At 41.2% G+C, this 26,967-nt stretch overlaps 2 protein-coding genes across 3 annotated transcripts in view; one reads left to right on the top strand and one right to left on the bottom strand.

The window, feature by feature from the left end:
- Window positions 1-26,967, bottom strand: part of LOC133664542 (gastrula zinc finger protein XlCGF57.1-like) — a 234,817-nt gene that overhangs the window by 129,082 nt on the left and 78,768 nt on the right. The window lies entirely within an intron of this gene.
- LOC133664539 (gastrula zinc finger protein XlCGF57.1-like) lies at window positions 1,548-26,475 on the top strand. The gene is made up of 2 exons (XM_062069246.1): window positions 1,548-1,976; window positions 23,483-26,475. The coding sequence occupies exons 1-2, from the start codon at window positions 1,883-1,885 to the stop codon at window positions 24,994-24,996; spliced, it is 1,608 nt and encodes a 535-aa protein (XP_061925230.1). The 5' UTR covers window positions 1,548-1,882; the 3' UTR covers window positions 24,997-26,475.

Here is a 26,967-nt window from a genome sequence, read left to right as displayed (position 1 = left end):
TGTAAATAATGTAAATATTCATTGTGATTATCTTGTGTGATGACTGTGTTATGATGATAGTATATATAATAATGATAAATGGGTTGTACTTGTATAGCGCTTTTCTACCTTCAAGGTACTCAAAGCGCTTTGACAGTATTTCCACATTTACCCATTCACACACACATTCACACACTGATGGCGGGAGCTGCCATGCAAGGCGCTACCAGCAGCCATCAGAGGCAAAGGGTGAAGTGTCTTGCCCAAGGACACAACGGACGTGACTAGGAAGGTAGAAGGTGGGAATTGAACCCCAGTAACCAGCAATTGCTGGCACAGCCACTCTACCAACTTCGCCACGCCGTCCCTATATATGATAGTATATATCTGTATCATGAATCAATTTAAGTGGACCCCGACTTAAACAAGTTAAAAAAGTCATTCGGGTGTTACCATTTAGTGGTCAATTGTACGGAATATGTACTTCGCTGTGCAACCTACTAATAAAAGTCTCAATCAATCAAAAAAGCATGTCTGTGTTCGTGGGAAGAAGCCGGAGTACCCGGAGAGAAACAATAGAACATAATATATATTAATAATATAATATAGATTTCAACTACGTGAACTCACATATTTAACTCTAATGTACTTGTACTAATCTATTAACCCTGCAAGTCTCGGCCAGTGTCCAGTCCGCATGGATGAGCGAGGATGCGTCCATGGAGACCGAGGTGTCCGATACCTGCTCATTCAGCCAATACACTGTGAAGCTTGTCCGTCCCGGCGCTCAGTGCCAGCTCCGCAGCCCTGTCTCTTCATCCTCATCTCCTCCATGTCTCTCCAAATGGACTCTGGTGTGGCAGAGACCCAGCAGCTGCTCTCCGGTAGGCAGATCCAGAAGTTCACAAAAAAGCACCGCAGAAGTCACGAAAGTGCCACCCCTTGTCACACAGTCCCAAAGGGTCCCCAACCAAAAGGCAAAAAACCCCACATGAAAACAAGAGGGAAACAGCAGGACCACAAAAGGATGACAAGAGCACAGAGCTCCTGCCACCAGCAGCCACTACAGCGGCGCCATCTTAATGAAATACTTGTATGTTTTAGTAATGTATGTATACAAATAATATCTTACCTCAGAGTAAAAGGGAACAAGAATATGAAAATGAACAAGGTGTATCGCCACAATTTCAACCACTTTTACGCTTCTGTCATTGTAATGAATGACGCACGGGGGCGCCACTAACTCCCATCGCATAATTTATTTTTTAAATGTTGATATTTTTTAAACGAAGCACTTACTGTAACCTAACAAAAACATTATTATACATTTTCAGAATTCTGAAATAAATACATTATTATAAAATAGTAAAACATCAATTTATTTTCCATTTAAGGCTGCTGAACACATCTTGCAGGTTTGTGTACAGATCTGTGAGGTTTCATAATAAATACTGTATTTTAAATAACGTTTGTTTTGTAGTTAATGGTTTATTATGACATTGTTATTGAAATACAGATGACACAAAAGAACCATGGTAAGTAACTGTGGCAAAACAAGTTGACGGAAGTGACGTAGGGTACGCGCATGCGTGGACCGATCGGGTGTTAAAGCAAGATGGCGTCTGACGGAGAAGGCCTAAACGCGGGCATTATATTTCTGTATTATTACATATATGTTGTTTAATAGAGTACACACGGTTAATAATTGTTTGTATGTGAATACATTAGTCCGAGCGCACTTTGACACTTCTCCTGTTTGCTAGCTTCATTTAAGGTAGCTTGCAGCTAGCTTAGCTTGCTAGTTAGCTTAGCTTGTTAGCTGCTAACAAAGAGACGCGGAAATTATTTAAACATCGCTAAGTAGGGAACTAACGTGAGTGTAAAGTGTTGTGATTGTGTGAAAATGTGCGAAAGAACGATAGCAAAGTACGAGGAGGAACTTTGTCCAACAAAAAAGGCGAACGAGCGACAACATCAAGTTGTGTTACACAGACCAGGTTTGTTTACTTCTTACTCTCACATGTTTACTAACTTTATACTTGATTATTAACACTATTCTGAAATATATTGTGTATAAGAAGTTGGGTTGTCTTGTGAGGATGATGTACATATTTACGTCTGGTACTTGCAACCGCGTGGTTCTCGTTTTTCTGTTTGATTGATTCAATCAATCAATCAATCAATGTTTATTTATATAGCCCTAAATCACAAATGTCTCAAAGGGCTGTACAAGCCACAACGACATCCTCGGTGTCGAGTGGGTCTGACATAATATTGTGAAAGTCCAACACATCAGCGAAAGTCCAGTCCATGGTGGGGCCAGCGGGAACCATCCCGAGTGGAGACGGGTCAGCAGCGTAGAGATGTCCCCATCTGATGGACAGGCTAGCGGTCCACCCCGGAGCAGAGTAGAAAAGAAAAGAAAAGAAACGGCAGATCAACTGGTCTAAAAAGGGAGTCTATTTAAAGGCTAGAGTATACAAATGAGTTTTAAGATGAGACTTAAATGCTTCTACTGAGGTAGCATCTCTAACTTTTACCGGGAGGGCATTCCATAGTATTGGAGCCCGAATAGAAAACGCTCTATAGCCCGCAGACTTTTTTTGGGCTCTGGGAATCACTAATAAGCCGGAGTTCTTTGAACGCAGATTTCTTGCCGGGACATATGGTACAATACAATCGTCAAGATAGGCAGGAGCTTGACCGTGTAGTATTTTATACGTAAGTAGTAAAACCTTAAAGTCGCATCTTAGGTGCACAGGAAGCCAGTGCAAGTGAGCCAGTATAGGCGTAATATGATCAAACTTTCTTGTTTTTGTCAAAAGTCTAGCAGCCGCATTTTGTACCATCTGTAATCTTTTAATGCTAGACATAGGGAGGCCCGAAAATAATACGTTACAGTAATCGAGACGAGATGTAACGAACGCATGGATAATGATCTCAGCGTCGCTTGTGGACAAAATGGAACGAATTTTAGCGATATTACGGAGATGAAAGAAGGCCGTTTTAGTAACACTCTTAATGTGTGACTCAAACGAGAGAGTTGGGTCGAAGATAATACCCAGATTCTTTACCGAGTCGCCTTGTTTAATTGTTTGGTTGTCAAATGTTAAGGTGGTATTATTAAATAGATGTTGGTGTTGAGCAGGACCGATAATCAGCATTTCCGTTTTCTTAGCGTTGAGTTGCAAAAAGTTAGCGGACATCCATTGTTTAATTTCATTAAGACACGCCTCCAGCTGACTACAATCCGGCGTGTTGGTCAGCTTTAGGGGCATGTAGAGTTGGGTGTCATCAGCATAACAGTGAAAGCTAACACCGTATTTGCGTATGATGTCACCTAGCGGCAGCATGTAAATACTAAAGAGTGCAGGGCCAAGAACTGAACCCTGGGGAACTCCGCACGTTACCTTAACATAGTCCGAGGTCACATTGTTATGGGAGACACACTGCATCCTGTCAGTAAGATAAGAGTTAAACCAAGACAAGGCTAAGTCTGACATCCCAATACGCGTTTTGATACGCTCTAATAAAATATTATGATCAACAGTATCGAAAGCGGCGCTAAGATCAAGAAGCAGCAACATAGATGAAGCATCAGAATCCATCGTCAGCAATAGATCATTAGTCATTTTTGCGAGGGCTGTCTCCGTAGAGTGATTTGCCCTGAAACCGGATTGAAAAGGTTCACAGAGATTGTTAGTCACTAAGTGTTCATTTAGCTGCTGTGCGACAATTTTTTCGAGAATTTTCGAGATAAACGGTAGGTGGGACACCGGCCGGTAGTTCACCATGAGGTCAGGATCGAGGTTAGGTCTTTTGAGTAGAGGATGAATAACCGCTTTTTTGAATGCTAGAGGAACAGTACCAGAGGAAAGTGATAGGTTTATAATATTTAACACTGATGGACCTAATAAAACAAAAAGCTCCTTGATAAGTTTCCCAGGAATTGGGTCAAGTAAACATGTTGTTTGTTTTGTCCCATTTACACATTTTAACAATTCCTCCAATGTTATTTCATCAAAGAGAGAGAAACTATTTTGGAGGGCAATGTCCGTCGTATATACAGTCATATTTGTGTTAATAGAACCCAGTTGTGGCTGGGATGCATTGTCTTTAATCTCTTTTCTGATGAGTTCAATTTTCTTATTAAAGAAATTCATAAAGTCATCTGCTGAGTGGGTGGAGCTACTGGGAGGAGTCCCTTGTTGGGTTAGCGATGCTATTGTACTAAACAAAAATTTAGGATCATTTTTGTTGAGGTGGATGAGATTTGAGTAATATTTAGCTTTAGCTGAGGTAAGCATGCGTTTATAAGTTATTAAACTATCACTCCATGCTTGATGGAAAACCTCAAGTTTAGTCGCACGCCATTTGCGTTCCAGCTTTCTACATGATAATTTCTGGGCTTTAGTTTCTTCTGTAAACCATGGGGTACGCCTTTTAGGGGCCCTTTTTAGCTTTAGCGGTGCTACAATATCAATGGTGTCGCGCAGGGCGTCGTTAAAGTTGTTAGTGAGGTTATCAATAGAGCCCACATAATTTGGGAATGATGCCATTACTGAAGGCAGTAGGTCAGTAAGAGTCGTCGTTGTGGCAGTATTAATGTTGCGGCTGCTATAGTAGTTATTATTATTATTATTAGTTTGTTGACAATGAGTCAGAACTTCGAATTTTATAAGGTAATGATCGGACATTACTTTAGTGTACGGGAGTATCGTAACTTTAGAGGTGGTGACACCCCTGACAAGCACTAGATCTATCGTATTACCGTTGCGATGCGTGGGTTCATTTATTATTTGTGTAAGACCACAGCTATCAATTATAGTCTGGAGCGCCACGCATGGAGGGTCCGATGGGGTATTCATATGGATGTTAAAGTCTCCCATTATGATTATATTGTCGGCGTGCGTCACTAGATCAGCAACGAACTCTGAAAATTCATTGATAAAGTCCGAATAGGGCCCAGGGGGGCGGTAGATGACAGCCAGGTGGAGAGGCAGCGGTGTGACAAACCTCATAGTGAGCACCTCAAACGAGTTATATTTATTATTTAGGTCCGAGGTAAGGCTAAAGTTTTTGTTGTATATTAGTGCAACACCCCCACCCCTTTTAATGGGGCGGGCAATATGCGTTCCCGCATAGCCAGGAGGAGACGCCTCACCCAGCGCAAACAATTCGTCTGGTTTGAGCCAGGTCTCGGCTAAACCAACGACATCAAGATTGTTGTCTCTGATGACTTCATTAACTAATAACGTTTTGGAAGACAATGACCTTATGTTTAAAAAGCCCATATTATAGGTAGTGGGCTGTTTTGAGGAGTTTTTGTTGAAAGTATCCGTAGTAGCAATATTAATAATGTTACGTTTATTATGCATAGTGCACTTTAAATAATTTCGACCATATCTAGGAATTGATATGACAGGAATTTTTAGATTGTTTGCCATCTCAGTAAAATGCATGTCCACCTCTGACGCAGAAAAAACATTATGTGAGTTGTATATTATTCTAGAAGAATTGCTATGTGTGCAGGGATTATCCAGCCTGGCGCTGGCTAGTTCTAGCTTAACAGACTCCTTATTAGCGCTTCTTTGTGGATTAGCATTTAGCTTTTTCGTTAGCCCCGCTAACAACAAAGCATTTAGCTTTGTTGTTAGCCCCGCCCGACACCCCCGCTTCTGCTTCCGAGCGCATCGCTTACGTCTCTTTCGCTGACCGTCTCCGCTGGAAGTCGACGCCGCTGCTTCAAAGGCCACTGCTGGATGTAGCTCGCGAAGAATTCCCAAGCTAGCGAGCAGGTCCATCGTACACGCATCTATCAGCCCAAAATGGCCCGATCTCTCCACATCCAGAATCGTAAGTCGGTCGTAAGTGATCACGGAGTGAACACGCTGTGAGCCAGCCATGAAATTGACTGAATTGAGGGGTATTTTTGCCAAATCGGTCCACACTTCCAGGAGCGCTCGCACGAAGCCGCTGCTCTGAAGCGCAGCCATCTTGCACCTTGATTGAGACTTTTATTATATTATATTAGTAGATTGCACAGTGAAGTACATATTCCGTACAATTGACCACTAAATGGTAACACCCGAATAAGTTTTTCAACTTGTTTAAGTCGGGGTCCACTTAAATTGATTCATGATACAGACATATACTATCATCATAATACAGTCATCACAAAAGATAATCATCAGAGTATGTACATTGAATTATTTGCATTATTTACAATCCGGGGTGTGGGATGTCATCAACAATTGCATCATCAGAGAAATGGACATTGAAACAGTGTAGGACTGACTTGGTAGGATATGTACAGCAAGTAGTGGACATAGAGAGAGAGCGATCAGAAAGCATGAAAATAAGTATCTACATTTGATTATTTACATTTGATTATTTACAATCCGGGAAGGGAGGGTGTTAGTTTAGGGTTGTAGCTGCCTGGAGGTGTTCTTTTAGTACGGTTTTGAAGGAGGATAGAGTTCCACTTTCTTTTACACCTGTTGGAAGTGCATTCCATATTGATGTGGCATAGAAAGAGAATGAGTTAAGATCTTTGTTAGATCGGAATCTGGGTTTAACGTGGTTAGTGGAGCTCCCCCTGGTGTTGTGGTTATGGCGGTCATTAAAGGCCTACTGAAACCCACTACTACCGACCACGCAGTCTGATAGTTTATATATCAATGATGAAATCTTAACATTATAACACATGCCAATACGGCCGGGTTAACTTATAAAGTGACATTTTAAATTTGCCGCTAAACTTCCGGTTCGAAACGCCTCTGAGGATGACGTATGCGCGTGACGTAGACCGGGGAACACGGGTATGCCTTCCACATTGAAGCCAATACGAAAAAGCTCTGTTTTCATTTCATAATTCCACAGTATTCTGGACATCTGTGTTCGTGAATCTGTTTCAATCATGTTCATTGCATTATGGAGAAGGAAGCTGAACAAGCAAAGAAGAAAGTTGTCGGTGCGAAATGGACGTATTTTTCGAACGTAGTCAGCCACAACAGTACACAGCCGGCGCTTCTTTGTTTACATTCCCGAAAGATGCAGTCAAGATGGAAGAACTCGGATAACAGAGACTCTAACCAGGAGGACTTTTGACTTCGATACACAGACGCCTGTAGAGAACTGGGACAACACAGACTCTTACCAGGATTACTTTGATTTGGATGACAAAGACGCAGACGTGCTACTGTGAGTATGCAGCTTTGGCTTCTAAACATTTGATCGCTTGACCGTATGTGCGCAACTTTTTTTGCGTATGTACGTAACTTTTTTAAAATATATAAGCTTTATGAACCTTGGGTTAGGTGAACGGTCTTTTGGGCTGAGTGATTGTGTGTGTTGATCAGGTGTTTGAATTGTATTGGCGTGTTCTATGGAGCTAGATGCTAGCATAGGAGCTAGGAGCTAGCATAACACTTACCGTACCGTACGTGCGCGTCACGTACGTAACTTTTTAAAAATATATAAGCTTTATGAACCTTGGGTTAGGTGAACGGTCTTTTGGGCTGAGTGATTGTGTGTGTTGATCAAGTGTTTGAATTGTATTGGCGTGTTCTATGGAGCTAGGAGCTAGCAGAGGAGCTAGGAGCTAGCATAACAAACACGCAGGTGTTTTTATGCAGGATTAATTTGTGGCATATTAAATATAAGCCTGGTTGTGTTGTGGCTAATAGAGTATATATATGTCTTGTGTTTATTTACTGTTGTAGTCATTCCCAGCTGAATATCAGGTCACCCCCGGCTCTCACAGCATCTTCCCTATCTGAATAGCTTCAACTCCCCACTAGTCCTTCACTTGCACTTTACTCATCCACAAATCTTTCATCCTCGCTCAAATTAATGGGGAAATTGTCGCTTTCTCGGTCCGAATCTCTCTCACTTCATGCGGCCATCATTGTAAACAATAGGGAACTTTGCGTATATGTTCAACTGACTACGTCACGCTACTTCCGGTAGGGGCAAGCCTTTTTTTTATCAGATACCAAAAGTTGCAATCTTTATCGTCGTTGTTCTATACTAAATCCTTTCAGCAAAAATATGGCAATATCGCGAAATGATCAAGTATGACACATAGAATAGATCTGCTATCCCCGTTTAAATAAAAAAAATTCATTTCAGTAGGCCTTTAAGGAAGTAGTTTGACATATACTTCTGTATCAGGGAGGTGTAGCGGATTTTATAGACTAGGCTCAGTGCAAGTTGTTTTACTCTGTCCTCCACCCTGAGCCAGCCCACTTTGGAGAAGTGGGTAGGAGTGAGGTGTAAATGGTAAATGGGTTGTACTTGTATAGCGCTTTTCTACCTTTTTTTTAAGAAACTCAAAGCACTTTGACAATATTTCCACATTGGAAATAGTGTGATCTGGGGTGGAGGTCTAGAAGTAATCTGACTAGCTTGTTCTGAGATGTTTGGAGTCTAGATTTGAGGGTTTTGGAGGTGCTAGGGTACCAGGAGGTGCATGCGTAATCAAAAAAGGGTTGAATGAGAGTTCCCGCTAGAATCTTCATGGTGCTTTTGTTGACCAGAGAGGAGATTCTATAGAAAAATCTCGTTCGTTGGTTGCCATTTTATCACAGGAAAGATTAGCCTCTAGAATGGAACCTAGGTAGGTGACCTCATCTTTCCTGGTAATAACAATGTCCCCCACTTTTATTGTGAAGTCACTGACTTTCTTAAGTGGGACCCAAATAGGATGGATTCCGGTTTACCCAAGTGTATAGATAGCTTGTTGTCAGCGAGCCAGGTGCAAATTCTACAGAGTTCAGCACTGAGGATTTTCTCCACCTGTGACTTGTCCCTGTCTGATACCAGCACGGCAGATTCATCCGCAAACAAGAACAATTCATAGTCGCATGCTGATGACATGTCGTTTATGTATATTAGGAACAGTAAAGGCCCTAATTTACTGCCTTGGGGGACTCCACAGCTTACTGAGAGGGGGGGGGACACGGTGCCGTTTACCTCTACCACCTGTTTCCTCCCCTCCAAGTAAGATTGCATCCAGCTCGATGAGGTTTTATCAAATCCGATTGCTCTGAGCTTATCCAACAGTATAGCGTGGTTAACGGTGTCAAAGGCCTTCTGAGGGTCCAGCATGACCATGCCGCAGTATTTGCCCACGTCCACCTCATGTTTGATGTGGTCGGTCAGATAGAGAAGGCATGTGTCAGTGGAGTGGTTAGTTCTGAAGCCGGATTGTAATTTGTACATGAGTTTATTAGTGGCAAGGTAACTATCGACCTGTTCATAAACTATTTTTTCCATTACTTTCGAGATGGAACTGAGAATAGAAACAGGTCGGTAGTTGCCCGTTTCTAATTTGCTTCCTTTTTAAAGAGGGGAGTTACTCTTGCTATCTTAAAATCTTTTGGTACTTGGCCTTGTGTAATTGAGAGGTTCATTATGTGTGGGATGATCGGGGCAATGGTGGTGGCAGAGTCCCTGAGGAATCTGGAGGGGATATTGTCAAGGCCGGTGGCCTTGTTTGGGTATAGCGTGCTCAATTTTTTAAGCACCTCGTCAGCTGAGACTATTTCTAATTTGAAATCGTTGTTGGATACTCCTAGCTTTCTGTAAAAGGCTTTAATGTGTTCTACACCAAAGCGACCAGAGTGGTGGGACAGCTTGTTGACTAGAGTTGTGGCTCTGCTGGTGGAAAAGGTGTTAAGTCTGCTTACTACCTCCACTGTCGAGTTTAACTACCCGTAAAAATTAGTTACCTAACACAGTCCATTTGCAGAATAAACTTAAATCGATGCTTGTGCATATTCTGTTAAAAAAAACATATAATAAATAAATTTAAGCAGCAATAAAAATATACTTGAAAATGCTTCTACACATTCAGTAAAAGGCAAAGATAACATCCATCCATTTTCTACCGCTTGTCCCTTTTGGGGTCGCGGGGGGTGCTGGAGCCTATCTCAGCTGCATTCTGGTCACCACCTCATCACAGGGCCAACACAGATAGGCCGATAACATTTAAACTCATATTCACACACTAGGGCCCATTTAGTGTTGTCAATCAACCTATCCCCAGGTGCATGTCTTTGGACGTGGGAGGAAGCCGGAGTACTCGGAGGGAACCCACGCCGTCACGGGGAGAACATGCAAACTCCACACAGAAAGATCCCGAGCCCAGGACCGAACCCAGGACCTTCGTATTGTGAGGCACAGATACCAGTGTTCCATATATAGGATTGGTACCTAACAGAACTACACCTTGGATTGGTAATCTGTATAATAAACCCATTCTCGGGCCCCTGCAGTCTACATATAAACTTAGACATCAGTTTTCTCAGGGTGGCGTGGAAGGTGTTTATCCCTAAATCACAAAAAAGCTTGCTGGCACTACTACCCCTGGGCTCTCTGAGCAGTATTCTGAGACAGTCATTATAGGCAACCTGGAGTGTGTGCAAACTCTCTTTCTTGAACCTCACCCAGAGGGATGCTGTGTACATAGGGGTGCAGTAAGCTCTAAACAAGTACACCTTCGCTTCATCAGAGCAGTAATGACATTTGCTCACCAGCATATTGGCTTGGACATACAGCAGTCTAAGCATGTCTGCATCTTCCTCCATCTTGTCATTGATGATGATAAGATGTTGATCCTCCTTGGTCTTACATATTATTACCATAAACTTTGTCAAACTTGACTCCATAGTCTGAGCATATGTTAAGAAGCTGGTGGAACCCTGCACTACTGGGAGATATAATGGCCAAATCATCAGCGTACATAAAGTGGTTGATTAAGGTGTTCCCCATGATGCACCCTGGTCTGCATTCTCCCACTGCCTTGACAGGTCATCCATATACAGGCTAAATAGGCCTGGTGGTAGAAGCCAACCCTGCCGTACCCCATTGCCAACTCTAAAGGGAGAGGATAAACTACTCCCCCCATTTTACCTGCATTGTCTGCCTGTCGTACCAATATGCCAGAATATACCCAGAACACCCCTATGCTTCAGAATGGTGACGAGTTTGAGATGGTTGACTCTGTCAAATGCTTTAGATGCATCAATAAACCCTACCAACATTGTATAGCCTCCTGCACTCTGTATTTTCCTACTGCTTATTTTAAAGCATTAATACACAAGTCAGTGCTGTACTTGCTCTTAAAGCCAAATTGGTTGTCTGCGGTGCAAATAAGATCCCCAACTCTGTATATTATCACACTTTCCAGCACTTTAGATAGCATGCTGGCTTGGGCGATAGGTCGATAATTGTCCATAGTCCCTACCTTACCAGGCTTGGCTTTAATGACAGGTACTAAAATAACTGTCAGCATAGCAGCTGGCAGGATGCCATGCATTACCAACCTACCAATATATACCTACTGCATGTACATAAAACATTAATGGAGGAGGTGTTGGATGTTTTTTAAGTTCTTTGTAGGCAGAATATATTGACTCTAATAGCCTCTATTGTAAGCAGACTATTGATCGCGTTTATTTACTATTTATAATGCATAAAAAAGAAAAAAATGTGTGTTCTTGATAGGCAAAATATAAAAAAGTGAGGTTCCTTTTTATGTGAAGTGAAGTATGTTTATTTAGCGCTTTTCTCTAGTGACTCAGAGCGCTTTACATAGTGAAACCTAGGGCTGGGCGATATGGGCTTTTATTAATATCCCAATATTTTTAGGCCATGTCACGATACACAATATATATCTCGATATTTTGCCTTAGCCTTGAATGAACAATTGATGCATATAATCACACCATTATGATGATTTCATGTGTCTACATTAAAACATTATTGTTCATACTGCATTAATATATGCTCTTTTTAAACTTTCATGCAGAGAGGGAAATCACAACTAAGTCAATTTACCCAAACTGCATTTATTAAACACTAGCACAAACATTTATGTAATTTCAAAGCAAAGTGCAAGATTGTCAGAAACATTTTAAAAATAATTAGTGCACTTTTGTGCATGATGTCACTAAGATGACATTTATAAACAACACTAAATTAAAGTGCACTATTTGAACAGAACGCCACTACAATATTTTCTAACAAATAACGTGCACTTTTGTGCATGATGTCACAAGATATTTCAAATAGAGGACCCTATTTGTATGGCCACAATGCCTGAACATAAAACAATGGCAACAAAATGTCAATGAGGTTACTTATGGAAAAGTTCACAGCTTTAGTCTTAGTTTCTTCTGTATGGCACAAATAAGAAGTTAAATAAATATATAGTTGCATTTTGTGCATGGTGTGTTGTGCTTGTGAAAACAACCATTGAGTAGTACCAGGTTGTTCAGAGGTTTTGTGCCAGAAACACAAGCCTATCAACGGTGTCTGGTTTGAGAGATGTTCGGTGGCATGTAACTATTTTCCCACTGGTACTAAACACCCTTTCCGATGGGGAACTGGTGGCAGGCACACACAGATACTTTTTTGCCACATTTATTAGGTTTGGGAACATTTCCTCATGGTAGTTCCACCACTGCAGGGGATTTGCTTCACTGTCAACATTAAAGGCCTACTGAAAGCCACTACTACCGACCACGCAGTCTGATAGTTTATATATCAATGATGAAATCTTAACATTGCAACACATGCCAATACGGCCGGGTTAACTTATAAAGTGCAATTTTAAAGTTCCCGCGAAACTTCCGGTTGAAAACATCTATATATGATGACGTTTGCGCGTGACGTCGACGGTTGAAACGGAAGTATTGGGACACATTGTATCTCAATACAAACAGCTCTGTTTTCATCGCAAAATTCCACAGTATTCTGGACATCTGTGTTGGTGAATCTTTTGCAATTTGTTTAATGAACAATGGAGACAGCAAAGAAGAAAGTTGTAGGTGGGATCGGTGTATTAGCGGCTGGCTGCAGCAACACAACCAGGAGGACTTTGACGTGGATAGCAGACGCGCTATCCGACGCTAGCCGCCGACCGCATCGATGATCGGGTGAAGTCCTTCGTCACGCCGTCGATCGCTGGAACGCAGGTGAGCACGGGTGTTGATGAGCAGATGAGGGCTGGCGTAGGTGGAGCGCTAATGTTTTTATCATAGCTCTGACGAGGTCCCGTAGCTAAGTTAGCTTCAATGGCTTTGTTAGCAACAGCATTGCTAGGCTTCAACAGGCGGCACAGCATTAACCGTGTAGTTACAGGTCCAGTGTTTGGTTCGGTGTCTCCTGATAGTAGTATTGTTGATCTTCTGTCTATCCTTCCAGTCAGGGGCTTATTTCTTTTGTTTCTATCTGCATTTAAGCACGATGCTATCATGTTAACTCCGTAGCTAAAGTGCTTCACCGATGTATTGTCGTGGAGATAAAAGTCACTGTGAATGTCCATTTCGCGTTCTCGACTCTCATTTTCAAGAGGATATAGTATCCGAGGTGGTTTAAAATACAAATCCGTGATCCACGATACAAAAAGGAGAAAGTGTGGAATCCAATGAGCCCTTTTACCTAAGTTACGGTCAGAGCGAAATAAGATACGTCCTGCACTGCACTCTAGTCCTTCACTCTCACGTACCTCATCCACAAATCTTTCATCCTCGCTCAAATTAATGGGGTAATCGTCGCTTTCTCGGTCCGAATCGCTCTCGCTGCTGGTGTAAACAATGGGGAAATGTGAGGAGCCCTTCAACCTGCGACGTCACGCTACTTCCGGTACAGGCAAGGCTTTTTTTATCAGCGACCAAAAGTTGCGAACTTTATCGTTGATGTTCTCTACTAAATCCTTTCAGCAAAAATATGGCAATATCGCGAAATGATCAAGTATGACACGTAGAATGGATCTGCTATCCCCGTTTAAATAAATACAAATCATTTCAGTAGGCCTTTAACAGACTGTAAGTAGGCAGACAACTCTTTTTCAATACGCTCTCTCTGTGATAGTGTGCTGGAGGATGAGGTTGCTGCTGTTTTAAAGAAGCTTCAAAGGGTTTTCTTACTTAGTGGCTCTGTTGGCTGTGATGCTGTTGATGCATCTTGAGGGTGGGAAGCAGCCAACTCAGCTGTGCCCTGGTCAGACTCGGACAGTATAGCCTCCATCTCAACTAAGGCTCTGCTCTTGATGTCCTCCACCTTTCCTTCTGTTCAGTATGTTGTCTTGAACCTGGGATCCACTAAGCCTGCCATGTCCAGCAGGGCGTTAGTGAAAGGATCGGAAAACTTCTCGCCCAGATAATCCAGGATGGAGGCTTTGATATACTGGGTCAGTGGAGTGTCATCCTCCTGATATGCCAAGAGGCTGGACTTGAAGAGATGGAGCTCAGGCTTGACATAGGACACTGTGATGTAACTCTCACCTGATAGAGCATCAGTGAATTCCAGGCGGGGTTTGAGAGCCTTGTGCACTGACTCAAGGACTTGCAGGTCTCCAAGGTGAGAACGAGATGCCGGGTTTTCTTGTCTGCGGCTAAGAATTGAGAAATCGCTTGTTCCTGCTCCAGCACCCGCTCAATCATCTTCTCTCGGGATCCCCACCTTGTAGGAGACTCACTGATTAGCTGGTGTGCAAGGAGAGTCAGCTCTTGCTGTGCGGTGGCCAGGTCTCTCCTCCTCTTCCAACTGAACGAGAAGCCGCTTACTGCCTTCTTGCACACAGCAACAGCAGGTTCAATGCGGGTGTCCTTCATGCTTCTCCCTGAGAATGAAAAACAAACATTTATAATGTTTCAGAAATTGTGAAGAAATCCACTAATTTTGGTAATTATTTTTATACAGTAGTGGGTAAAAGTGAAGATGCTTACATAAAATATAAGTTTCAAAATATAATAAATGCAATATGAAACGCAGTCTACTGACACTAATGCAGAAAAAGAAATTAACTTGTCAGATAATTTATATAAAAACTCTTGGATGCCTAAGCTAAGATGCACAGTTATGCACTTTTTTAAAATACAAACACACACACACACACACACACACACACTTTAGTTGCATAAATAAAACAGTTCTGCGTTATGACCAGTAGGGTGTTATAACAATGCTGAAAGATGATTACTGTCACAGGGGGAAACTCACCAATTGCAAGATGCAGGCAATGGCCAATACACTGTAGACGTGTCCACTGGTTGAGGCTCACAGCTTTGACAATGTTAGCTCCATTATCCGTGGTGATGCACACCTGTTGAGCTTCACTTAAGTTCCATGACATCAGAGCATCTTGCAGGCCTTGTGCGATGATCCCGCCTGTGTGGTCCTGGGGAAGAAAGCTCGTCTGAAGGCACTTGATTTTCAACTCCCAATTGTCGATGTAGTGAACCGTCAAACTGAGGTATGGCTCACACGTTCGGCTGCTCCATATGTCAGCAGTTGTGGAGAAGTGCATCACATTTGTAAGCTGGTTCGCCAGCTCTTCTCTCACCTTAATGTACAACTCAGGTAGAGCTTTCTTTGCAAAATATTTGCGACTAGGCAGATTAAATCTTGGGTCAAGTGGGTTGATGAGCTTTCTAAATCCGGGCTTTTCAACCACACTAACTGGGGCCATGTCCTTCGCTATGCAGGCATGTGATTATTCCGTCTAAAATCGGAATTCCGTCTTTTTTAATCTCGGGGGGAAAAAAATTATCTCCCGTTTTTCCGGTTTTTTTTCCGACCCTAAATCAAGATTCAAGACGTAGTTTATATTACGCCGTAGTTGATTGGTCGATATGTTCCTTGTGACCAATCAGAACATCTGTTATGAATGATGACGTTAATAACGTCATCATTCATAATGCTTATTACCGCCGTTTTCCATATGTAAACGATGTTGGTTCTCGAGAGAAAGGACGCTTTACGAATAAAAGAAATTGATAAACATGTCAAAAATAAGTTTCGATGGGACTGGATGGAAAGGGAAATCACTGATACTGTTGGTAAGAAGGAAGTTACGACTTTGTTCGGTGATTTTATTCGGAAAATCGATCGTCCCGGAAAGGTTTTGTGCACGTGGTGTCATGATAATATTGACTATGGATCACAAGGTTTCAAGGCTTTGGAAGTACATGCGAAACGCCAAAAACATATGAAACAACTTGAAGCAAGGAAAACAAACTTTTCACTAGCTGGTACTTTTGGATGTCAACCGAAAGTGAGCAAACCTTACGGACTTCATCCTTTGTTTACATCGACAACTGCCGTAGACATCGAGAGGAAAGATCGACCCAAACAACCCACTTCAGTTGCAGACAGGGTTGTTAATAATGAGGTAAGCTAAAAAATATTTGCTTGCGAAATACGCATGTTTGTTTTAAATATTAACCAATTATTGCTTTGCGAAATATAAATGGGTTTTTCTAAAAATAAAAAACCACGTGAAAATATATTATGAAATTACAGAAATTCAAAGAGTTGCATTATTGATTCCAGTTAACAATTTATTTGAAATAAATTTGCATATAATACTATTTTGTAATATTAAGTTCTTATGTAGTCTCTTGAAACTATTGTCAGTGGTGTAACAATCTTGAAGGTAAATATTTTCACACTTGTTTCATGCAATATGTCAGTGTCCTCACATTATTATTATTTCCTATTTTCAAATATGAGTAAACAATACTAAACCTGTTTAATTATTTTCATAAATTGATATCCTATTTTGGCGAAAAGAATGAAATGTTTACATTTGGTATTTTGTTAAATAAATCTGTAAGGAAAGCTCATGTTAGGGCTGGGCTCTCCGAGAAATCTAATATGTGAAGTGAACTGAAGTAATGTGGTAATACTGTAAATAAACTGTAGATAATAACACTGATCAATGTGACACCTGTGGATGTGAAATGAACACAAGATGTAAATATTAGTGACTAAATACTGTTGGGACTGAACCATATACAGGGATTCATTAGGATAATTGGGTTTTGTATGTTCTATTAATGATGTTTTCATGTCTTTTAACACTAAAATATTTTCTTCAAATGGTGATGTCTTTGTTAATTTTAGCATTTTAAATTGGTGAAAACCCAGGAGCTTCGGGGGGCGTTGCCCCCCCAGGGCCTTCGTCCCCCAGACCCCCGGAAATTTTTTCAGTCTTTTTCATTGTGGTCAAATCACATGCCTGCTATGTAATAAGTTACTGCGGACGTTATCTCCTTCTGTTTGTGACTATGTTTTTCATATGGTGTTGATCTGTAAATGGAAGACGTCAGGCTCAATTGTGTCAGTGCAGGTTGTTTCGGCATTTTTTTGGGTGTGGCACCGACCGGAGATGTTAACGTGCGGAGTTTCAAGCACTCTTCATTCTCTATCGGGTGACTTTTTAAATGAAATAATAAATTAGTAGTGCTGCTACCTTTTGTAACAACGCTTTTGTCGCAGACTTTGCATATTACTGTTGTCTGCTGAATATCTTCCCGCTTGAAGCCAAACCACCGCCAGACGATGGACACCGTGCTGTTTTTTTGGGGCATTAATTGTTCTTCCTCCATTTGCGATCAGTTTCGCACCTTCTCTCTCTCGTATTGTCACTCGCACCGCTACGCTTGTACTACTTGTTACAGCTAACGTTACCCATGCCGCTACCTCTCTGCTCGGCGGTGGCGTGTAACGTGTGACGTTGCACGCGTGACAGTATGTGACGTATGTAAGAAGGTGCGCTTGTTTTATGTCTCTGTAAGAAGCAGAGACAAAAAAATAGTGAGAAACGCCTGCAGTGTAATGCCCGCAGCTAAAAGCAACTGCGTGAGAACGTATACTTGAATATCAAGATATAGTCATTTTCTATATCGCACAGACACAAACCAGCGATATATCGCCCAGCCTTAGTGAAACCCATTATGTAAGTTACATTTAAACCAGTGTGGGTGGCAGTGGGAGTAGGTGGGTAAAGTACCTCGCCCAAGGACACAACGGCAGTCACTAGGCTCGAACTTGGAACTGTTGAGTTGCTACCAACCGAGCCACGTCGGCCTTAAAATGTATTAAATTATATCAAAATCCAGTAGAAATCGTAAATATAAATATAATCACTTATTCTTCTGTTTTGTTAAAATGTAATAATCACTTGTTTTGTTGTTTGATATTTTAGTTTTGGCTGATACTACAAGTGCAGGGGCAGTATCGGTCATACAAATGCGGATACTGATGTTTGAAATTTTCATGATAATAGAATGAGTCAATTTTTGTTCGCAATCATAATCAGACAAAAACACAGGATGGTGGTTTTAGAATATCAATTTAATATTTAAATATGGCTCTGAATTAAATCATTTGGTTTATGCCCTTAAAGTCTTCCTTTTTTACTGAGTTTGTAAATAACATTATCAACAAAATATATATAATACAAAATATCAATCAAACCACTGTATTGACCTTTTAATGATATTATACTTGGTATTGTTACTGTTGATGTTTGTATCGATCGGTCCACATTTGTTTAAATTTAAGAGCTTTAGAAGGGTTTCTGTGGGTCATTAAAAAGCATTAAAAGTCATTAAATGGACTTTGCCTAAATTAAGGCCTTTATGGTATTAAAAAGCATTAAATACGATGTCCAGAGGCATTCAAATATTCATGCAATTGTAGGCCGGGACCGATATACCGTATTTTTTGGACCATAGGGCGCACCGCCGATGAGCGGGTTTATTGCGGTCTTTTTTCATACAAAAGGTGTTATATTATATATATATAATATAACATATAATATATTGTATTATAAGGCGCATGAAAGGAGTCATGTTATTATGATTTTTTTCTAAATGTAAAATATTTCCTTGTTGTCTACATAACATGTAATGGTGGTTCTTTGGTCAAAATGTTGCATAGATGATGTTTTACAGATCATCTTCAAGCCGCTTTCTGACAGTCGTTTCAGGATGTGCCGTTTTGTAAGCAGTCTAATTTACGTGGCTCACTTTCGACAGAGTGTTCTCCCCGTCATCTTTGTTGTAGCGTGCAAGGACGGGAGTGGAAGAAGTGTCAAAAGATGGCGCTAACTGTTTTAATGACATTCAGACTTTACTTCAATCAATAACGGAGCAGCATCTCCTCATGCGTGGCTCACTAGTGCAACAACAACGCCGGAAATGTGTCCCGTGAAAAACTGTCCGACCGGAACTCTCTTATAACCAAAGTTCCTTGGGTGAATAATGTAAACTTACTACACCGGTATGTTTTAGCGCTTTTATGGCGAGTTTACTGACAGATATAAGTAAGAACTGTACACTACTTAATATTAGAAATGGCAACAGCAGAGGATGAATGTCCCATAACAAGAAGATAGAGAAAAAGAAGAAGCTTAGATAGACTATGGAATCACCACAGACTACAGTGGCGGACTTGTACAAATTTTCAGGACTTATGCAGATCTCAAATACACATCAGCAGGTACCAGAAGGTAAGACAAGTTGTTTTTGCATAATATTGTGAAACAAAACGCCAGATAATGTCTGCTAATGGGTGCCATGTTGCGGTCCTAATACACACACCATAGTAATACTTGTATCTCTGACTACGGTAGCCGTAATGGGCCGACAATCCATCAAGCGGTGCGGCTTCAAAGTCGTACTAAAACATTTTGACAGATTTTTGAGTGCCAAGTGTAATGTTCTTTATTTTCAATGGAGCATTTAAAGTTTTGGTGTTATTTACTGGCGTCATATCGCAGTCTCCACATATCTTTTATGTGTGACTACCATCTACTGGTCACACTTATCATTAAACCATGTACCAAATAAATTGCTTCAAGGTCGGTAAGCACAACCAGTATTATTCCGTACATTAGGCGCACCGGGTTATAAGGCGCACTGTCGATTTTTGAGAAAATGAAAGGATTTTAAGGTACATAAAAATAAACCTAATAACTTAATTATTGCTGTCATCAATAAATTGCTATGTCCATGTGTTTCCTTCTTGGTCTCTGGATTTTAAAATGGACTAGGGCTGGGCGATATGGCCTTTTTATTAATATCTTGATATTTTTGGGCCATGTCACGATACACGATGAATATCGCGATATTTTGCCTTAGCCTTGAATGAACACTTGATGCATATAATCACAGCAGTATGATGATTCTATGTGTCTACATTAAAACATTATTGTTCATACTGCATTAATATATGCTACGTTTAAACTTTCATGCAGAGAGGGAAATCACAACTAAGTCAATTTAGCAAAAGTGTATTTATTAAACAGTTATTAAGCAGTGGCACAAACATTCATGTCATTTCCAAAACAGAAAGTGCAAGATTGTCAGAGACATTTTAAAACAAGCTATTAGTGCACTTTTGTGCATGATGTCACTAAGATGACTTATCAAAACAACACTAAATTAAAGTGCACTTTTTGTACAGAACGCCACTACAATAGTTTAAAACAAATAAAGTGCACTTTTGTGCATGATGTCACACAAGATATTTCAACAAGTGTCAAATAAAAATTAGCTGCATATCAAATAGTATATGTCATACGGTGTTGATGTGGAAATGGTTGCTTCGGCATTTTGTGGGTGTGGCACCGGCATAATAGGAAATCAAATAGTGTATGTCCTTCACTATGTGGTAGGTTCCTGCGGACGTTATCTCCTTCTGTTGTTGACTATTTTTTTCATACGGTGTTGATCTGGAAATGGTTGCTTGGGCATTTTGTGGGTGTGGCACCGGCCGGAGATGTTGACATGCAGAGTTTTAAGCACTCTTCCCTCTAGCGGGTGACTTTTCAAATGATGCTACAAATTAGCAGTGCTGCTACTTTTTGGAGCAACGCTTTTGCCGCATAATTGTTCAACATATTCCCGCTTGAAGCCAAACCACCGCCAGACGATGGACTCCCTGCTGTTTTTCTTGGGAAATAATTCTTCCTTAATTTGTTACCAGATTCGCACCTTCTTTCTCTCGTATTACCACTCGCAATGCACCGTTAGCATCACAGCTAACGTTACCCATGTCGCTACCTCTCTGCTCGGGGAGGGCGTGTGACGTTGCACGTGCGACAGTATGTGACGTATGTAAGAAGGTGCGCTTGTTTTATGTCTCTGTGAGAAGGAGGGACAAGAAAGAGTGGGAAACGCATGAAGTGTAATGCCCGCAGCTAAAAGCGACTGTGTGAGAACATATACTCCAATATCACGATATAGTAATTTTCTAAATCGCACAGAGACAAACCCGCGATATATCGAGTATATTGATATATCGCCCACCCCTAAATTGGACTAAGAGGTCTCACTCCGTGCATCGCTCTCAGCACCTGAGCATGTTTATTTGACAGTAGACTTACATGAACAAAGTGAGCCTCTTGTCACTCATTCACAATCTTTGTTTCGACTACTCGCAATTCTCCTCCACACATTTTCCTTTGTGCATTTGTGTTAGCGACACTCACTTTAATGTTGGAGATGGAACTAGTCATTTTAATACAATGCTGAAGTACAGGCCCCCATATAGCTGCCAGGGATATGCCTGTTATGATTCTTTGATTTTGGGCATTTTAGAATCAGCATGTTTTCGTCCATTTGTGTCAAGGAGGTGAAATTAGGACTTCATGTCCATTATGACTTTTCAAAGTGTAGAATACCATCCGCCTTACATCGAATATTCTACTTTGAAAGTAAACTGGATAATTTATTCTGTGTTTATGCATGACTTCCTGTCCCAAATGAGCAGATTTTAGCTCAATTGAACCGCCTTGTTGTGTCGACCACTAAATATAGAAGCCAGGCGGTGGAAACTGACACATTGACTTGAAAACAAAACTGGTCTGTCGCCGTGGGGCCGCCGTTCCACATCCTGTGGACATCCCCGGTTACACTTACAAACGTTGCTTGGCGAGATGAATGAAACCACGAAGCAAAACGAAATACACTTTCAACCCACAGCACTCGCAGTGAGCGAACTCGACCACAAGATGGCGTCATAGCAGAGACAACAATACAGAACACAGATTTACACTGTAGACAACCTGATCTTTTCTCCAAGTTTATACATCAGTAACTGACATTAAAGTCACAGGGGGCGATTGAGTCTATCCCAGCTGCACTTAAAGGCCTACTGAAATGACATTTTTTTTATTTAAACGGGGATAGCAGATCCATTCTATGTGTCATACTTGATCATTTCGCGATATTGCCATATTTTTGCTGAAAGGATTTAGTAGAGAACATCGACGAAAAAGTTTGCAACTTTTGGTCGCTGATAAAAAAAGCCTTGCCTGTACCGGAAGTAGCGTGACGTCGCAGGTTGAAGGGCTCCTCACATTTCCCCATTGTTTACACCAGCAGCGAGAGCGATTCGGACCGAGAAAGCGACGATTACCCCATTAATTTGAGCAAGGATGAAAGATTTGTGGATGAGGAACGTAATAGTGAAGGACTAGAGTGCAGTGCAGGACGTATCTTTTTTCGCTCTGACCGTAACTTAGGTACAAGCTGGCTCATTGGATTCCACACTCTCTCCTTTTTCTATTGTGGATCACAGATTTGTATTTTAAACCACCTCGGATACTATATCCTCTTGAAAATGAGAGTCGAGAACGCGAAATGGACATTCACAGTGACTTTTATCTCCACGACAATACATCGGTGAAACACTTTAGCTACGGAGCTAACGTGATAGCATTGTGCTTAAATGCAGATAGAAACAAAAGAAATAAGCCCCTGACTGGAAGGATAGACAGCAGATCAACAATACTACTATCAGGAGACACCGAACCAAACACTGGACCTGTAACCACACGGTTAATGCTGTGCCGCCTGTCGAAGCCTAGCAATGCTGTTGCTAACGACGCCATTGAAGCTAACTTAGCTACGGGACCTTGTCAGAGCTATGATAAAAACATTATCTCTCCACCTACGCCAGCCCTCATCTGCTCATCAACACCCGTGCTCACCTGCGTTCCAGCGATCGACAGCGCAACGAAGGACTTCACCACGATCATCGATGCGGTCGGCGGCTAGCGTCGGATAGCGCGTCTGCTATCCTCAAAGTCCTCCTGGTTGTGTTGCTGCAGCCAGCCGCTAATACACCGATCCCACCTACAGCTTTCTTCTTTGCAGTCTTCATTGTTAATTAAACAAATTGCAAAAGATTCATCAACACAGATGTCCACAATACTGTGGAATTTTGCGTTGAAAACAGAGCTTTTTGTATTGAGATACAATGTGCCCGAATACTTCCGGTTCAACCATTGACGTCACACGCAAACGTCATCATACATTGACGTTTTCAACCGGAAGTTTCACAGGAAATTTAAAATTGCACTTTATAAGTTAACCCGGCCGTATTGGCATGTGTTGCAATGTTAACATTTCATCATTGATATATAAACTATCAGACTGCGTGGTCGGTAGTAGTGGCTTTCAGTAGGCCTTTAAGTGGAAGGGAATTTATCACAATATAGATTTTAAGCCTTGTTGCCAATCCCTCGTAAAAAGTGGTCTTCTTTTCCTGTGAATAATGTTGTAAAGAGCAGTGTGTTTGTTTTCAGGAAAATTCATATAATAACTTATTTTAAGTACATGTAAACATACTGAATGCCTCATGTGACTGAGCAAATCTGGACATTTCTCAAGCATGTTTGTCATTTTGTGTCCTGCAGACGTCTGTGAAGAACAACTTCTGCCTGAAAAACAGGAGTGTAGCTTCAGGATGGTGAAGGAGGATCCATCAACGAGGAAGACCAGGCGCCAGAGACCCTCTGGCGTCTCCTTTTCCTCTTTGACACAGACCCTTCCCTGTAAAAAGGAAGAGGAAGACTCACTGACTACCCACATTAAAAAGGAAGAGGAGGAACACAGCATCAGTCAGGAGGGAGATCATATTGAAGGACTGGAGGAGTTTCCAGTGACTGGTGTCCCTGTGAAGAGTGAAGATGATGAGGTCAAAGGTGAAAGTGAGGAGAAGAGAGAGGCGGAGCCTCCAAGCAGCAGCTCAACACAACACATGACAACAGAAGCTGATGGAGACCACTGTGGAGGATCACAAGCAGACAAGCTCTTAGCTCCACTATCAGATAGTGAGGACACAACGTCACACTCTCCTGACACTGATGATGAAGACTCTAAAGATGATAAGACATGTCACACTGACAACACTCACTTGAAATGTTCTCACTGTGACAAAACCTTCAAATACCGTTGTCGTCTGAAAGCACACATGAGAACACACACTGGTGAAAAAAATTTTTCTTGTTCAATCTGTGGCTTATCTTTTACAAGGAAGGAAAATATGAAAGAGCACAAAAGAACACATAAAAGAGAAAACACTTTTTCGTGTTCTTTGTGTGATTCAAGGTATGTACGAAGTCAAGGTTTGAAAGAACACCTGAAAAGACACACTGGGGAAAACCTTCTTAAGTGTTCTGTGTGTAATTCAAGTTTTGTCCAAGGTGACCATTTGAAAAGACACATGAGAACACACACAGGAGAAAAACCTTTTACTTGTTCACTCTGTAGTAAAAGTTTTGCACAAAGTCAAAATTTGAAAGTACACATGAGAACACACACTGGTGAAAAACCCTTTTCCTGTTCAACCTGTGGCTCATCTTTTACAAGGAAGGAATATTTGAAAGTGCACATGAGAACACACACCGGTGAAAAACCTTTTTCCTGTTCAGTCTGTGGTAAAGGTTTTACAAAACAAAATGTGTTAAACGAACATATGCCAATACACACTGGAGAAAAACTTTTTACCTGTTCAATATGTGGTAAAAGTTTTACACACAGTCAGAGTTTAAAAAAACACACAATTTTACACACCGGTGAAAAACCTTTTATCTGTTCCATCTGTAGTAAAGGTTTTGCACAAAGTAACAATTTGAAAGTACACATGAGAACACACACTGGTGAAAAACCTTTTTCCTGTTTAGTCTGTGGTAAAGGTTTTACAGAAAGTCAAAATTTAAAAAAACACACGAGAACACACACTGGTGAAAAATCACATTCCTGTTCAATCTGCAACAGAAGCTTTTGTGAACGATCAACCCTTAGAACACACATGAGAACACACCTAGGAGAGAAAGTGGTGAGTTGCAGTGTGTGTGGTGAAAGATTCTCTTATAAGTACCAGTGTAAGAAACACAAGTGTGCTGGTGAGAACAGCAGCAGCAAATGAAACTGCAGGATTTGAAATAAACTGTCAAAACTTTAATTTTGACTTTCTAACAACATCAGCACATATAACATGTGTGACATTGTTGTTTGTGTAACAATCTTTTTAACATGCTTCTACATTTATAGAATATATATTTTATATTAGTGTTTTTTAAATCCGAGTACGTGGAAAGCCATTTATCAACAACACCCAGAAACGCTGCTGGCTTTGCAGGGCCCAAGCTCTTCTCAGATAAACTGATGCAAAGTGGAAAAGTGTTCTGTGGTCTGACGAGTCCAGATTTCAAATAGTTTTTGGAAACTGTGGACGTTCTGTCCTCCGGACCAAAGAGGAAAATAACCATCCGGATTGTTATAGGCGCAAGGTTCAAAAGCCAGCATGTGTGATGGTATGGGGGTGTATTAGTGCCCAAGACATGGGTAACTTACAAATCTGTGAAGGCACCATTAATGCTGAAAGGTACATACAGCTTTTGGAGCAACATATGTTGCCATCCAAGCAATGTTACCATGGACGCCCCTGCTTATTTTAGCAAGACAATGCCAAGCCACATTCTACACGCGTTACAACAGCGTGGCTTCGTAGTAAAAGAGTATGGGTACCAGACTGGCCTGCCTGTAGTCCAGACCTGTCTCCTATTGAAAATGTGTGGTGCGTTATGATACCTAAAATAGCACAAGGGAGACCCCCGGACTGTTGAACAACTTAAGCTGTACATCAAGCAAGAATGGGAAAGAATTCCACCTGAAAAGCTTAAAAAATGTGTCTCCTCAGTTCCCAAACGTTTACGGAGTGTTGTTAAAAGGAAAGGCCATGTAACACAGTGGTGCACATGCCCCTATGACAACTTTTTTGCAATGTGTTGCTGCCATTGAATTCTAGTTAATAATTATTTGCTAAAAAGGTATACGTTTCTCAGTTCGAACATTAAATATCTTGTCTTTGCAGTCTATTAAATTGAATATAAATTGAAAAGGATTTGCAAATCATTGTATTCTCTTTTTATTTAACGTTTACACAACGTGACAACTTCACTGCTTTTGGGTTTTGTATATTCATAATACAATATTAGACTTATTCATAATAGTGTTTTTATAGGTGTTTGAAATATTGAAGTGTGACCATTTTTATTTCTAATTGTTAAAGGCCTACTGAAACCCACTACTACCGACCACGCAGTCTGATAGTTTATATATCAATGATGAAATCTTAACATTATAACACATGCCAATACGGCCGGGTTAACTTATAAAGTGACATTTTAAATTTGCCGCTAAACTTCCGGTTCAAAACGCCTCTGAGGATGACGTATGCGCGTGACGTAGACCGGCGAACACGGGTATGCCTTCCACATTGAAGCCAATACGAAAAAGCTCTGTTTTCATTTCATAATTCCACAGTATTCTGGACATCTGTGTTCGTGAATCTGTTGCAATCATGTTCATTGCATTATGGAGAAGGAAGCTGAGCAAGCAAAGAAGAAAGTTGTCGGTGCGAAATGGACGTATTTTTCGAACGTAGTCAGCAACAACAGTACACAGCCGGCGCTTCTTTGTTCACATTCCCGAAAGATGCAGTCAAGATGGAAGAACTCGGATAACAGAGACTCTAACCAGGAGGACTTTTGACTTCGATACACAGACGCCTGTAGAGAACTGGGACAACACAGACTCTTACCAGGATTACTTTGATTTGGATGACAAAGACGCAGACGTGCTACTGTGAGTATGCAGCTTTGGCTTCTAAACATTTGATCGCTTGACCGTATGTGCGCAACTTTTTTTTGCGTATGTACGTAACTTTTTAAAAATATATAAGCTTTATGAACCTTGGGTTAGGTGAACGGTCTTTTGGGCTGAGTGATTGTGTGTGTTGATCAGGTGTTTGAATTGTATTGGTGTGTTCTATGGAGCTAGGAGCTAGCAGAGGAGCTAGGAGCTAGCGTAACAAACACGCAGGTGTTTTTATGCA

Source organism: Entelurus aequoreus, linkage group LG14 (assembly GCF_033978785.1).
Source record: "Entelurus aequoreus isolate RoL-2023_Sb linkage group LG14, RoL_Eaeq_v1.1, whole genome shotgun sequence".
Lineage (NCBI taxonomy): Eukaryota > Metazoa > Chordata > Actinopteri > Syngnathiformes > Syngnathidae > Entelurus > Entelurus aequoreus.
Note: the sequence above shows the minus strand (reverse complement) of the source record. Positions and strands in the feature narration are given on the sequence as shown.